The 17,183-nt window shown below is 36.0% G+C and overlaps 1 protein-coding gene and 1 long non-coding RNA gene across 2 annotated transcripts in view; one reads left to right on the top strand and one right to left on the bottom strand.

Moving 5' to 3' along the window:
* The window catches only part of tfa (transferrin-a), an 11,959-nt gene extending 3,067 nt beyond the window's left edge, over positions 1–8,892 (bottom strand). Inside the window, 8 exon segments of the mRNA XM_073849433.1 lie at positions 2,451–2,512; positions 5,962–6,152; positions 6,289–6,344; positions 6,777–6,912; positions 7,472–7,657; positions 8,329–8,431; positions 8,516–8,664; positions 8,757–8,892. Of these exon segments, the coding sequence (XP_073705534.1) occupies positions 2,451–2,512; positions 5,962–6,152; positions 6,289–6,344; positions 6,777–6,912; positions 7,472–7,657; positions 8,329–8,431; positions 8,516–8,664; positions 8,757–8,793 (920 nt within the window). The 5' untranslated portion in view covers positions 8,794–8,892.
* Positions 8,893–14,115: 5,223 nt separating this feature from the next.
* LOC141343514 (uncharacterized) lies at positions 14,116–16,686 on the top strand. The gene is made up of 5 exons (XR_012356772.1): positions 14,116–14,591; positions 15,064–15,237; positions 15,466–15,520; positions 15,945–16,045; positions 16,605–16,686. It is a non-coding gene; the product is annotated as an uncharacterized lncRNA (long non-coding RNA).
* The last annotated feature ends 497 nt before the right edge of the window (positions 16,687–17,183 follow it).

Genomic DNA, 17,183 nt, shown 5'->3' with positions numbered 1-17,183 from the left:
AATTACAAGACATCATCCCCCAGCACTTTGCAGAATCAGCAACTGGCAGACGATCTGAATGAGTTCTATTGTCGGTTTGAAAAGACACCATTTACACCTCCAACATCACCCCTCTCCCCCACTCCTGCAACTCCCATTCAAATCAGTGAAGATGAGGTACGCAAGGTCTTCAAAAAGAACAAAAGAAGAAAGGCACCAGGCCCTGACGGTGTCACACCAGCCTGTCTGAAAACCTGTGCAGATCAGCTGGCACCCATTTTCTCACAGATCTTCAATAGGTCTTTGGAGTTGTGTGAAGTCCCCGCCTCTCTCAAACGTTCTGAAATCATCCCCATTCCAAAGAAACCCAAAATAACAGGACTTAACGACTACAGACCTGTGGCGCTAACATCTGTCGTCATGAAGTCGTTTGAGAAACTGGTTCTGGCTTATCTGAAGGACATCACCGGACCCTTACTGGACCCCCTGCAGTTTGCTTATCGTGCAAACAGGTCTGTAGATGATGCAGTGAACATGAGTCTACATTTCATACTGCAGCATCTGGACAAATCAGGGACTTACGCGAGGATCCTGTTTGTGGACTTCAGTTCAGCCTTCAACACTATCATCCCAAACCTCCTCCTGCCCAAACTAACTCAGCTCTCTGTGCCCACATCAGTCTGTCAGTGGATCAACAGCTTCCTGACAAACAGACAGCAGCTAGTGAGGCTGGGAAAATTCTCATCCAGCACCCGTACTATCAGCACTGGCGCCCCTCAGGGTTGTGTCCTCTCCCCACTGCTCTTCTCCCTGTATACTAATGACTGTACCTCCAAAGACCCCTCTGTCAAGCTCCTGAAGTTTGCAGACGACACCACACTTATCGGCCTCATTCAGGACGGTGACGAGTCTGCTTACAGACAGGAGGTAAAAGAGCTGGCTGTCTGGTGCAGTCATAACAACCTGGAGCTCAACACGCTCAAAACTGTGGAGATGATCATAGACTTCAGGAAAAACCCCCCTGCTCTCCCCCCACTCACCATCATGAACAGCACTGTAAACACAGTGGAGTCATTCAGGTTCCTTGGAAATACCATCTCTCAGGACCTGAAGTGGGACATTCACATAGACTCCATTGTGAAAAAGGCCCAGCAGAGGCTGTACTTCCTCCGCCAGCTGAGGAAACTCAACCTGCCACAGGAACTGCTGAAACAGTTTTACTCTGCCATCATTGAATCCGTCCTCTGCACTTCAATTACCATCTGGTTCAGCTCAGCTACAAATTCTGATCTCAGAAGACTACGTCGGATAGTCCGGACTGCTGAGCGAATCATTGGTACAACCCTCCCTACCCTTCAAGATCTGTACTTATCCAGAGTACGAAAAAGGGCTGCCAAAATTACTCTGGACCCCTCACATCCAGCACACTCACTTTTTGAACTGTTACCATCCGGTCGGCGCTACAGAGCACTGAGCACTAGAACGACCAGACACCGAAACAGTTTCTTTCCTCAGGCAATCCATCTCATGAACACTTGATCGTGGAACATACAACACTATACATTCTTTATTCATTTTTCCGTTATTTATTTAAAGCACATACTTACTTCCATTCAAATGTCTTTGCTATTTTTGCACATTGTCTGTCTTGTATACCTCTATATTGTTCTTTTTATAATATGTATCGTCTTGTCACTGTCATTCTGTAGCACTGTGGAGCTCTGTCACAAAAACAAATTCCTAGTATGTGCAAACATACCTGGCAATAAAGCTCATTCTGATTCTGATTCTGATTCTGATTCATTTTGACAGATTATACTGCGGCTGATCTGTTGTAAATTGTAACTGTAATTCCCACACCTGTCCTGTTGGTGGCGAGCGCGATCCATTGTGGCAGCAGAGCACTGGATACAGAACAAAATCGAAACTGCCACGACGAATCTTTCGCTATGCATTTAATACGCACATGCAAGCAGTATAGTGGTCTATCACGCCACATTAAAGAGCGCCATAACGGTATTTATTGCTTATATTTCCTGATGAAATAGATAGAATTTGAAATCTGAGACTTTTTCTTATTGAAAGTAAGAAAGCACAGAGCTAAATCGCTTATTGTGATTTATTAGATATGCGCATCTGTTTATTTGTGAACTGAAAACAGCAAGATCCACTGATATTTAAATATACGTAGATATTGATGCATAAAATAAGAATCTATTAAAATCGAGAAATCGATTTTTTTAAACTAGCCCTAGCATGATTTTTTTTTTTAAATGACGGGTAATAATAGATTATGACGGAATTTTTACGACCTTCATTTTGACGGACAATATATAGATAGATAGATAGATTTATTTATTTATTTATTGGGGGAAGTTGCTTTTAAAATGTATATATACATATATATATATATATATATATCAAGGCGTGATAAGTATTTGATCACCCTGTGATTTTGCAAGTTCTCTTACTTAGAAATCATGGAGCGGTCTAAAATTTTCAGCATAGGTCCATTTCCACTCTGAGACAGAATCTAAAAATAAAAATCCAGAAATCACATTGTATGATTTTTTTAACAATTTATTTGTGTATTACTGTGTCAAATAAGTAAGAGAACTTGCAAAATCACAGGGTGATCAAATGCTTATTGACCTCACTGTATATATCCTGATAGCACACGTACATCTCAAAGACGTCTATTTGACATCTCTAAATATTTTTCCTCATCTGCAATATGTCTGTAGGACATTCCCTATTAAATGTCAAATAGACGTCTATTAGATGTCTTAAAGATGTTTATGGTTTAAAATGTATGCAAAACTGATATCTTAAGACATCTTTTAGATGTTTGTACTCAGCAGATGCTTTGCAGATCAAGCCAAATTATTAGCCAACCAGACAGTCACTTTACGGTAGTGCTATCTATCATACAAATTCACTTACTTATTGGTTTAAAAACCTACATGTCACATTTATTGTCTAAATACAAATATATATATATTATGTGTATGCATGGAGCTTTCTTTAGAACTTCCGCATAATGATAAGCCAGCTCGTACACTTCCGCTGAAGTTGACTTTATATGTGGTATAAACACTCCCTGACAAAAGTCTTGTCCCTATCCAGGTTGTAGGATCAACAAATAATAACTTGACTTTTAGTTGATCATTTGGAATCAGAAGGCTTATATGACAGAAGAAGGCCTCTAGATTACGCTTATTTTACCAAAATAAAATCTTATCATGCCTTGATTTTTAATTATTTAATTAGGACAGAAAGGTCAGACTTTGCTTAGACAAAAGTCTTGTCACATCTTTAAAGGATTCAACCAATCACAGATAAGAGCATCACCTGTGACAAATACTGTAATTACACATTCCCAGGTGCGTAGAAGAAGAGCCCCAGCACACCCAACCTTCATCTGAAATGCATCCTGACCTGACAACATGCCAAAGATTCAACCACAGACCAAAGTGCTGATCATCAAGAGCCTGAAGAGCAAGTCTCCTGCTGAGGTGGCAGACATCTTTAATGTATTTAAACGTCAAGTGGAGAGGATAAGAAAAAAAAAAAAAAAAGAACAACTGGTGAAGTTCATGACAGGCCCAGGTCAGGCAGACCCTGTAAGACAACTGTTTGAGAGGACTGTTTGTTGGTTCGACAGTCCAGGGTCAGCCTTTTTCAACTGCAGCAGAGCAGTCGAGATTGTCGAATTATCTCACGCAGTGGTCTCAATGGCCGAATTAGTCACTAGACATGAACATTATTGAGCACATTATTGAGCATGTCTGGGGTAAGATGAAGGAGGAGGCATTGAAGATGAAACCAAAGAATCTTGATGAGTCCTGCAAGAATGCTTTCTTTGCCATTCCAGATGACTTTATTAATAAGTTATTAGAGTCATTGCCAAGATATATGGATGCAGTCCTCCAAGTTCATGGGAGTCATAAACAATATTAATTCTTTTTCCACTTCACCATGACTTTATGTTCTGAACTGTACATTATTTATGTTAAGTGACAAGACTGTTGTCTATGCAAAGTCTGACCTTTCTGTCCTAATGAAATAATTTAAAATTAAGGCATGAAAATAATTTATTTTAGTAAAATAACTGTAATCTAGAGGCCTTTGCCTTTCATATCAGCCACTTCTGATTCTAAATGATCAACTAGAAGTCAAGTCATTATTTGTTGTTCCTACAGACTTCTTACTGCCTCATTCTTATCAGAAACTGAGAAAAATAATAATTGCAACATCGTAAATAATATAGCGGCATGATCATTCAGTTTCATATAATTTGACAACATATCATTTAAATGCAGAGAATGGTAATCCCAGGAGAGTACCTGCATAGTTGTACATTTAAATGCTGATAGCTAAACTATCACAACGTATTTAGGCTAATGTTAGCTAGCTAGCAATTCTTCTCTTCAAGGGCATCTTAATCACATTCTTGATAATCAGTAACTTACCTTCAAAGTCATGAACAGATTTTCACAATATAGTAATATTTTAAAACATTTGTTATTTTTCAACTTTACAGCTGTGCAATAAAAGTCACTTCAAAGATTCACCTTACATTCATAAAGAATGGGGAAAAAATATTTTTACGGTGAAAATTACATGAAATTATCCATATAACCAAAAGATGGCAGCAGAGGATCAATCATGGGCTGCAGCTGCCATTTGAACTCCCTAGTTTCATTTATTATAAAATTACTAGTATAATAAATTGTAGTACTTTTACTGCACTAAAGTATATAGCATAGCAAGTCATTAAAATAAATAAATTAATTAATAAGCTCAGGCACAAACAGCCTATAATGGTGAATTATTAAATACTTATATAAAGTTCACTACAAATTAAATAAGTTAAATATTAATGGTATAAGAATTGAATAATGCACTTAATAAGAATTGATATGAATTTGAAATATATTATAAAATGTAATAACTACACCTTTTAAGCTTGCTCTTGAACTGCAAAAGCTATTAAATAGCCTATATTTAACCACACAAATGTGTAGATTTGTGCTGTAGTTTTGTTACTCTGAATTTAGTCTGAATCATTTAATGCACAGCTCTTTTTTTGACAGATGTTTCTTCTGGTTATTATTTTCAATCATAGCAATGACTGTCATATTTAGCCTTTACTCGTGTATTTTTCTAAACTCACATTTGTCAATGTTGTGAATGGATTATGTAGAGAAAATAAGCAAAGTACACTCCTATTACAGCACAGTACAGCTGACTGGAAATGACTTAGCTGGCTTGTCTAAAACAAGGAAGTAATCCATGCATATGGTCAATACCTAGCTATTTAGAATAGGCACTTAATTCAAATAACTAGGCTAAATAATAAAATAAATAATGAGAATTCACTGACCAACATAAGCATGAAAGTGCTAACAAAGATGGATCCATCATTTCTTTACAATTGAAAGGTAGCTTATGTGTTATTTCATCATAGATTTGAGTGAACAGGTTTGAGCATGTACATCTGAGTGAGAGAGAGAGCACATCCTGTTTTGTACATTAGAATTAGATACTGTTAGATGTGTTTTTGTCCACATTTCATTATGTTGTATAATTATATCAGTAACAAAGATGCTTTAAGAAAAAAAAAATCTTTTAGAAGAGCCACACTGATTAATTTTGCCTGTGGCTCTCACTTTATGTAGGTACGCCTCTGACTATACAACATTTTAAACTATAGGCTACTGTATACTACAGCACTGTATTCCATAGTTTTTAAAACCCTTAATATAGTCACATGTTTTGAACAAACTCGATGATTAACTTTCTCTGTAGCAGCTCAGTCTGTGTCCCCCCCTATATTTTTAAGATGTGCTCATATCAAACTACTGTATATCGATATAAACGGTATTGCCTCATACCGTATCGGTATCGCTTATAAAAAATATCTCAATATAGAGTACAAACTCGATATATCGCCCAGCCCTCAAGTAAAATTAAAAGTTACACACAGAACATTAATTTAAATTGACATACCGGAATCTGTTTAAGGACTTTATAAATGTGCTGCGAATCTGCATGCTTGCGGCTGATGACAGCACGGGGAGGCTCTTTGGCGAGGTAGCAATCTTTGTAATCGTCAACACTTTTCCTGCTGCCATTCATGCACAACAGCAGGTAGTTCTGCTTCTCATTCGCTAAAGAATTCAGATTGGACAAAAAGCTTGTAAATCAGGAGCCATGGAATCATAACCTCCTCCCACAACTATAATATCTTTAACAGTTTCAAGACAGTTAATAATATTTTAGATTTGGGCAAAAGATATCACTCACATGGGATTGCATCCTGACAAACAAAGGCAACTTGTCCATGACCATTGTTCAAGCACCTGGAGAGAATGCATGAGTTACATTGTTGTTCATATGTAGAGAAGACAATGCAATGTGTGACCCTGGACCACAAAACCAGTTTTAAGTAGCACAGGTATATTTGTAGCAATAGCCAAAAATACATTGTATGGGTCAAAATTATATTTTTTTCTTTAATGGCAAAAATCAAGATCGTGTTCTGTATTTGGACAACTTTTAAGGCGATTTTATCCGTTTTTTTTTTTTTTTTTTTTTTTTGTAATCTCAGATTCCAGATTTTCAAATAGTTGTATCTCAGCCAAAATTGTCCTATACTATCAAACCATACATAAATGAAAAGCTTATTGTTCTGCTTTCAGAATTTTTTAGAGTACAAATATATATATATATATATATATGACTGGTTTTGTGGTCCAGGGTCACGTATACGAGTGTGTTAGTGTGAATCGTACTGTAAGGCTCCTTCATCACCAAAGTATTTTTCATTTTGTGAGCAGCTGCAGTCACCCTTGCAAGCTTGGCACAGGTTTGGGTATTGGGCTTTGGATATTCCAGGAACACAACTGCTTGAAAAGAACTGTGACACAGCTGGAGAACACAAAAAAAACACAACTAAAAACCTAATATTGTGTTGTGACAACTTTTATTGTATCCAGTTTATCACACAGCTACTCATCAAAAATAATCCTAATTACAAGCACTTCTCATGTTTATTGCCTCTTTATGATGAATTGTATTTTGGATGAAACATCTGCTAAATAAATACATGTAAAAGTCCATGTACAAAACATTTTTCAATGCAGAAGTAAGCTATTTTTACTGTAAATGTGTTAGTCTTCTGATTCATTAATTAAATAACGTAATATACTGTAGATAACTAGAAGAATCAAAAATGTGCAGTAAAAAAAGGTCCTCATAATTTTGATAATAAATAATATGACAAATATAAATTTGCAACATCAAGCAGCATATTGGACTGAGATAAAATTGGAAGTCTTGCACATTCAAGTTAAAAATGGTCATGTCTGCTCTTTTATCAAAAATAAGGTGGATGCAAAGTTGCATTCAAATATTAGACCACTGAATTATAATACTTTAGAGAGCCGTGTTATAATAATTTACACAATAATAATCTAGCCACACTAACCCTTCTCAAGAGGCATTCTGTCATCAGGACCATCCCAGGAAATCTTATTTTGTGCAACCAGTCTCCCAATGGGTATATTCCAGCCTCCAGGCTTTTTATAACAACTGTGGCATGAAGTCTTTCCCTTGAGATCGTTGATGGTAAAGTCAGTGTCCTTCTTGACCACAGCAACAGCATAACAGCATCCTTGAGAAGAAGTGAAGAAGAAGAAAGAAGGGGACGAAAATTAAAAACACATCTGTCGGAAACCATTGACTGATAAATTGAATATTTACAGACAATTTAATAATGTGCCAAATGATGATGTAACTTCCAATATATTATTAAGAGACAAAATCAGGAAACATTCAGTTGTTATAGCAGAAAATAAAATGTCATGAAAAAGTGGCCATCTTGCCTCACTACAGGGCTAAGAGAAACTCCCTACATGGGGAAAGAAGCCCCCTCTCTGTAAACTTATCCCAGCTGTTGTCTGATTTTTTGCAGAACATGTCAAATATAATATGATATCATTATTTATTTATTTTAATATACAGAAAAAGTGTCATTAATCTGGAAAACTACACCAAATATTGTATATTATGACAATTTAGTTGTATAACTGAATAATGAATTACAAATCAAAAAACAGAATCAGAGTTAAAGAGATCCATCTGAATAGTTCTGCATATTCTATGTAAAAAAATTAATTTAATTATCATAATAACAGTAAAATATCTGTTTACATTGAATGATACCAGTAATTTGGTCTATAGGTTATGATGAATAATGAAGATGTTTGACGTGTGTATCTCACTAAATGAATTATTAAATATATTTTTGTCATCAACATCACAGTAAAATAATAAAATATTTACTTTTTTTTGATATCTCTGTGATGACAGGACGGAGGTCATATGGACGAAGTCCAGCTTGGTAAATATGTTCTCCATCTACAGTTATAGCATCTGCATCACCATCCTGTGAATCAGTTAAATGTTATAGTTTTAATTAACCAAAACAACCAAGTGTGTGTGATGTAAAAAGATAAGCATATTTTATTACCCTGATGCTCCACATGCATTCAGTTACAGAAGGCTTGACAAGACACTCAAGGTCTGGTGATTTGGTGGCAAGGTGTTGACATTTAGCCAAACATATTGGAGTCACACACCATATGACTTTTTGAGCGCTGGCTGAGGGCAGTACCACAACTGCAAAGAAAACAACACAGTAATTGTCATTTGAGCACAATGATTAAATACGAACAGAAGAAAATGACAAAAATATCAAACATGGCAATTACCAAGGAACCCCAGCAACGAGAAGAGCAGGATATTCATGCTAGGCCTTCACCTAAGATTTTTGACAGGAGGAGACAGGAAAGACAAGGCTTTTTATAGGAGCTCTGAAAGCATTAGTGGGTTGGATCAGACAAACACAAGACTAGATCATCATCATCATCATCATCATCATCATCGATTGCTCATGATTTCTCAATATCTGCTTGTGCAGGCTATGTGCCAGTTCACATTTTGCAGAAGGAGCCATTTTCTATCGTGGAAATTCCCTGCTGAAGTTAATGTTAAATTCAAACATTTATTAACAATAAACATTAGCTGTCTTTTCATATCAATTAACAGTGAACAGTACAATTATACTGTGCATGCACCTAGAAAATTAGGTAAGACAGTAGATTAGAGAACACCATTCACTATTTACTAGTTGGTTATTAGCATACATATTACTAGCATATTGACTGTTTGACTGTAGCACATATTAATGGCTTATTCTGACTGACCATATACTAGATTCCTTAACCCAACCCTATACCTAAACATAACATACTTACCACCAATAAGCTGCAAATCTAAACATCTAAATTGTTACCAAAAATTAAATAAACCTGACATTTATGTAAAATACCCTTCAACTAGAGTTTAGGTTAATCTTGTAGTTAAAATTTATATTCATTATATGAGCACTGAATGTTAGTGTAAGTTCTGGAGACCGTTGTGTTTTTGTGCTTGGACTGTGACTGGACTGGTCAATATTTACTTGATTACATTGTAAATATTACTCAATGCAAGAGTGTAAAGTACAAACTGACACAGGTTCAAGAGAGGTAAATAAAAATGGGTAATCAGCAAAAGCATTTTTGACTGATTAAATGCATCAACATCAGCTCTTTTCAGTGTCAGTCTTCCATCTAGAAAAACATTTAATAAAATATTTGAAAAAACATTTTATAGGTATAAACCCATAACTGAACAATGATCCTAAATTGTATTGGGTCAATGACCAATAAAAGTGTGCTCACCTAAAGGTTTTTAATGGCCAGTGTCAATAAATCTAGATTTCAATTTAAAGAGACAAGAGTCTATGCATGACCTGACTGTCACAATCTCCAGCTAGTTCCCATGAGCTCCTCTAGAGGGCACTCCATTTCTGCCCTTTGCCACTGTATCCTGGACTCCATTTCCCATAACACCCTATGCCCTGGAACTGAGTTCATGCACACCTTGTTTTCTGTCAATCAACAACAAACAACCATTTAAGGGGTCATCGGATGCCCATTTTCCACAAGTTGATATGATTCTCTAGGGTCTTAACCCTTAAAGACCTAGAACATTTTTGGGGCACCTGAGGCACCTGTATATTTCTTTGTTTTTTCAGACCTATTCTAGCAGTCAGCATCAATTGTCATATATCATTATAAACATAAGAACTTGAACTTTATGTCTAGCTAATTTAAAATTACAAATTTCCTTTTGTTTTCTCTAAAAAGTAGTGAATTTCCAGAATTTTAGGAAAAAACGCTACCAACAATTGGGTGTTTTTTACTGTGTACTCAAACAAAAACTCCTGAAGTTTGGATTTTTTTCTTTAAAAATTTGTATTTAGGTGTTTTACACTTCCAAATAAAATTTTGTCTATATATAACATTCCCCAAGCAAGTTATAGCCAATTATTACAATATTATTTAGGCGCTTTTCAGTGAAAAACAGGCCCATTTCGTTTATTGACAATATAGATCTGTCCAAAAACGTTTCAGGAGTAAAGTCATCGCAGAAACAGTGTTAAATAATAGCAAAACACAGTAAAAATAATTTACTTTTTCAGATAAATATATTCTTAATCCAAAAGATGAACAATAAACACAAATAGTGTAAAAAGTAGCACAAGAAAAATTGCACAAATTGTCTTGTGCAACAAAAAAATAAATAAACAATCCAAATGATTCACAAACTAAACACAAAATGAGAGAGAAATATACTGAATGCAACCGAAAAAATAGTACAAATAATCTTTAAAAACTATATAATAATTAGTCACACAATATAACAACCAAATAGATGGATCTGCTGGCTGTAGTCTGCGTCGGAATCTATTTTACCGGGAGATCGCCTAGTGACCGAAAACCCACATTCCAGTGCCTTATCCGATATGTACTGCTGTTTCATCCTTGTTTTTGGTTTGTTTTATGTCAAAGGGCTCTGTCGTGAGTATTTCTGTACATTTTCAAAGAATGCTGTCATGCAGTTATTTTGCGTTTGTTTTCATGCACGAAAGACGCATTTTGCTTTCACTTTGCGTCTGTTCAGATTTGCAAAGAAACATACTAATCGGTGGTTCAAAAGACCAAAACCTATGTTTATTGGTTGAATAGATGACAGTTTGAACCAATCGGGGCACAGGGGTGGGACTAAGCATCAACAATCGTTCCTGTTTGGCTCAGAGGACCAAAACGTATTGATTCATCTGACAAATCAGTGCTGAGGAAATGTGATGACGTAATCACTCTTACCACGGAGCCTCTGAATATCCAAATGAGACAAATGAGATATCACTGAAAAGAGTAGACTCTGTACTTTACGAGATTAGCTGGATTAGCTGTTCAAAAGTTATTAAACATTTAAGAACAATAGTTATTTTTAGCCGCCGGCGGCTGTCTCGGTCTTTGAAGGTCTGGAATTCATGGCAGCTTTCATTGGCCAAGGCCCGCCCAAAAGGCCGTTTGACCGTCATGTCAAACAGCCAATCACAGTTCGTTTCGTTCAGCGTCACGTTTCGGGGCGTGGAAATTTCCCCACAACAACAGACTGGCGTGCAACGAGTCAGTCACTGAAATAACCAGCACTGAAAGTTAAGAAGAGAACAAGCAGTAAGTCATTTGTTCGCGAACGTTGCAAAAATGTATAACAACAATGCGTCACCTTAGAATTATAAGGTTCTATCTGCGTTCCGAGTGGTTTTGAGATATTGAACTTCAAAGTTTTTGCATTCTATATAGCAAAAATGATATGGGGAACAAGTCTCTTTCCTACATGAGAATGACAGAGACCCTAAATGTATTCTAAATGTACAATATGAAAATCCTCTCAAATTTTTAAATGGGGATTTTGGGAACAGGTCAAATGCAGATAGAACCTTCTAATTCTAAAAAGTCGTTTTCTGCTTGGAATTATAAGGTTCTATCTTGCAAAACATTAATTAAAGCAACAATTTTCAAGAAATAAAAGTAGTTTACTTATAATTTGTTTTAAAACATAAATTACTGTTGTAACAATGTGTCAACATGTATGAGAATTTAATGCTTTAATGCTTTCTTTATCACGTTTATTTAATATTTTAGGACAAATATTTTTTTCTTGTTTAAGTTAGGCATAAAAGGCAGTGCTGAATATTTTGTCAAGAGCAGATGTTAATTTTATAATTATAGTGGGTAATTAAACACATTATTGCAGAAACAGTTAAAAAAATCAGCTTCTCTAATCCATCTGACCAGGACTTTATTCCACAAAAAGCCATATTCAACCATATTCGCAAAACTATCGTTTTCAACATCTTTAATAACAACAGTTTGATCGCTATTGACAACATTCACCATCAAACGACAGTGACACTTATATTTCATTATGTACTTTACATTATGCAATTGCTCTGCAGTAAAGCCATTCAAGCCAGTTGCAGATACTATTATTTGTTTTAGGCCGGTAATGTATATAATGCCGGTAGCGGTAATTATGAGAAAAAAAAAATCACGCCATCATTATGTTTTAAACAGTGCCATTTTGAGGAATAAATGTGAATTGCACTCATTGATTCTACAGACGTGCAATTGTTGTTTTACGTTTAATCTTTCCTTCGGTTATGGAGCAGTCCGGTGACATGACAAAGAAAGTTGATCCTGATTGGTCCTCTTGTTTGCATTCGAAGTGCTGATTGGCTCACAGATAGAACCTTATAGAACCAAGTTATAGTTCGACTCTGCAGATAGAACCTTTTTCTTTTCTAAATAAAAAGTCCTAAAATGTACACAACTTTAAAAAAAACATCACATAATGTAAATAAGTTGTCACAGAATAAGAATATGTGAATAACTCAATTTTGACAAAAATGTCAGATAGAACCTTATAATTCTAAGGCGACGAATGGTGTCTGCATAAGCACCTCTTAGCAAAACACAAGAGTAAATCAGTCTGCGCTTTGTTTCCCGGCGGACCGAAAATAAATGTGACACTCACGTCTACCGGAAATCCGATCAAATTCAACTAATCAGATTACGACTTCGACATTCCTGAAGTGTTTCCAGTTAAGTGTACCATATGCATCAGACGTTTAGCCAACGTTCAGTGGGCGTGACATCTGAGGCTGAGACTATAGGATGACAAGCCATAATGTTTACTTTAGCCGAATATAGCCTTGTTTAGCTGTGAAACTTGCTACATTATTAAGAAAGGCCATTTGCAAAAATGCATAAAAAACCCTTATACTCACTTCTGCTGTGGGTGAAGCTGCATCATGAATGATTTGCACAAACATAGACGTATATTTAGATCAGGATCGACGCCTTTGTGTCTTCATGGCTCAGATGTCCAGAGTAGAGCTCTTCGCAGAGGACCCGAGACCCGAGGACCCGGGACCCGACCCGGGACCCGTACGGGTTCGGGTCTATATTTTAAATGGTTAGCCGGGTCCGGGTCGGGTCCAAATCTATTACTTCGGGTCCCGGGTATGTCGATCGGAGAACATCGCACCTTCCAGTGTCAGTCACCACTTTGCACGTGTTTTGTAACTTGCATCTTGTAAAATTATGATAAGAAAAGTGTGAGAAGGAAATTAAAAAAAAAAGAAGATTAAATAAATAAATAAAAACGCGTGTCGCGTGACCGCAGCAGCGAGAAGCAGAGCGCAGGAGGAGTTAACGTAAACGGATGGTCGGTGATCATGGATTCCCAGCAAACATTGGTCCGACGGCGACGTCCTGTCCCTGGCCAAAAATAGTCGCGGTAGGACGACAAAATATGCAAAAAATTTTAACACAAAATATTTCTTAAAAATGCATTCAGATGCATTTGTACATGTCTACAATTATATGTGGTTGCATGTAAAGTTTTTACTTTGACTTTTAGCTGAGTGTAGTTCAAAATATACCCGGTTGTGATTTGGTTGTGAAAGGACGTCCAGCAGGTGACGTCTTTTACACGTGCATTTATAGTCCATCGTCAACCTCTATAAAATCCTTATGAAATATGCAAAAGCAATTGTGCTTACATTCACATCCACATTGGCATACTACAGTAATTAATTTAAGTGCCCAAAGTAGTTTCATAAGAGGTTGTTAATAGACGTCCACTGACGTCCTTTAAACGTTTAGTAAGACCCATGCAAACCAGCACGGAAATCTTTATTTAAAAAAACTTCCATTTGTTTTACATCTTGTTTTATGTCAAATTCTATTCACAAATTGCTTGTAGTTAAGTGTGAAATCACTGCATTTACCCATTATTCCACCAGTTTCCCATACATTACAATATGATTTAATTATTTCGTTTTTAATGATTAAATATATATAGGCTATATACATAAGTAAGTCACAATTTAAAGTCTGAGCTGGATGCAAAAACTGCTGCCAAGATGTTGTTACAAATTCTCGCGATATGGTATCTCTATAGCAGATTATCTCGAGATATGACAGTTTGTATACTCAAAATTCCAGATCAATAGGTGGCGGTAATGCATCTTTTTATGCTGGTTTGGCAAAATCGCCAAAAACACCAGAAGAAGAGGAGTGAGCCGTAACGTACACGAGGAGAGAGTTTTTTGAGTTTACAAATCATTAAAAATTCACCGATGGGTAAGTACATTTTGAGGTATTTTATTAATGTATTTTATTTTTACTTGTTTGACTCGGAGGAACCAAAAGCAAGTATAAGCACACTGTCAAGTTAAATTAACTTGGGCTAAAGTTAGCTAGTATGCTAAAAGGTAATGTTTAATGCTATGGTCTTTTTTAACCCTAAAAAGAAACTCATCTGTGGCATATATATATATATATATATATATGTATACATGTATATATGTACTTTGATATCAATGACATGCAGCACATAAGAGCACATCGGTTGATTAAACATGTTTAAAGATTAAATTAAAAAGTACTACTCAGATGTAGCATTCTGAAAGTTTATTTCTGAAAATAAATGCAATGAAAGACTGTGATATGTTAAAACTGTAGGAGGAGCTCAGGAATAATTCACTGAAATCTGTAAATTAATTTGAGCATGGCTGACTTCAATAAGTGCTTTAAAAGTATTTTGTAATTTCAGATTTGCTAAACATGTCCTCTGACTATCAAAGAAACTGGAGATGTCGAAGGGCAAGAGTTGATGCCTTAGCGGAAGAGGACAGCAGCTCAGAATCCGAGGGGACAGTGGAGCCTGCCTTGGTGTTTTACAATTTCAAATAGGTGGAACCAGATAATTACCCCATGCCATCAGCAAGTAAGGAATATTATATGGTGTTTGAAACGCAGGCCATTTATGGGAAATTCATTAAAGCAAAGTTTGCAAACAGTCAGTTTGTAAATCTTTTATTAGAGGTACAAGTAGTTGTTTATCCATAATCTAATGCCAATATCGATACCATTGTTTTTGTTTGCTGTCAATTCTGTCTTGCTCTTGATTTTTCGAAACATTATTACATTATTTTGATTGTGGTGTCACTTTTAGGTTCAGCAACTGTCCAGAGTTGGCCGAATGTCAGTCAGAGACTGTGTATGAACAGGTATGCATTTACCTAGCATTGTTTGTGTGTTTTGCTGTGTCGTATTTCAGAAAAAAATGACAATAGTAACAGTATCCACAATAATAACCTCAACCTTTGGTAATACTATAATTCTGTCACACACTATATCTACTTATATAATTGCCTGTTTTTGTGTTGAAGTTGTAATGTCTGTGCTAAATCAGGTTGTTCGTAGGACTTAAAACAAGATATAAAAACATAATGTTAGTGTAAGAAATGAATGAGTCATTACTTGTCACAAAAACTTTGGATAGGGATAGAGCACTTATTACATGATAGAGAGTGGTTGTGAAAGTGTATGTTTTAACACTGCATGCAATTGGCAAGCTGCACAGTACTGCTAATTTGTAATACTGATCTTACAATGCATTTTAATATTATGACTGAATCGTTTATTTCGCAGAATCATGTCAAATGCCTTAATGGCAAAATTCAACATGCAGGGTGGTGGCCAGCTGGAAAAGGCTGCATTCAAGGCTACACCTTTATATAATATAATACAAGGTAATTTGTGACACATCGTATGTTCCTTGTGTCTTATTTAAAAGACCTGTTTTTATCAGAAATGTCCAAACGCATAATTAACATGTTTTAGTCCCGGTGTTCTCATATGTGGACATGTATGAAATCAACATCCTGCATCACGAATTAAGTCGTCACTTTGTTTTGAAATGCATAACATTTTTCTGAGATGTTGATTCATGACACACAGTTTAAAAATTAGACAAATTTAAATAATTGCAAATTATCTTATTTCCATAAGAGTGTCACTACATTACTTTTAGACTTTTTGAAGACTAAGGAGAGGGAGTGGTCCTGGTGAAACATTCAATCATTTGGTATCTCAGAGAAGCTCTCAATACTGTGACATGTAGAGTGTCAGAGAAATCCACTAAAATATAATGTTCTCATGTTACTCATATCACAGGTTAATGTGTTCATGAAATGGATGGGAAAAGTCTTGTTCGACTGCATTGTACAATTAGTTTGATAGATAAAAACACTTTAAAAATAAGTGCTTGTTTAACTTTTTGCTTTTTACATTCATATTTTCTTCCCTCAGATGCTGTGAAGAGGTGGAACCCCAATTCAACGGAATCGGAAATTGATGGCGCTATGGCTGAACATCTAAAACATGCTCCAGGAATTTTATATGCAGGCTTATATGCCTACACTTATGCATAAACACACCACATAAACATCCATAAGAAGACTAATTCTGACGTCCATGGACGCGCTGAAGAGACGTGGAATTCACGGCCAGAAAAGACGTGGAATTCACGGCCAGAAAAGACGTCGGTTCAACTTCCATTTTGGAACTATTTTTCAACCATGACGGGACGTGTCGGACGGACGTCTTTTCAACGGTCATTACACGTCCAAATGTTTGCTGGGATAACACTTTATTTTACAGTGACCTTGTTACATGTAGTTACTGTAATAACTATAAATTATGCATAATTGCATGTATCAAACCTTAACCTTATATTCAGATGCAGTTAATTATATTAAGTACTTAAATGTATAAGTAAAGTAATGTGTTGTTTGATCTACACGTGATTATAACGTGTTTTTATCTGGACGTTTCGGTATGACTGGGCCGATTTTGGCCCTTTTTAGAACCTTTGTCAAGTTTAGATGC

This window comes from Garra rufa, chromosome 10, assembly GCF_049309525.1.
Source record: "Garra rufa chromosome 10, GarRuf1.0, whole genome shotgun sequence".
In the NCBI taxonomy this organism is placed as follows: Eukaryota; Metazoa; Chordata; class Actinopteri; order Cypriniformes; family Cyprinidae; genus Garra; species Garra rufa.
The sequence above is the reverse complement of the archived record's forward strand: the minus strand, read 5'-3'. Positions and strand labels throughout refer to the sequence as shown.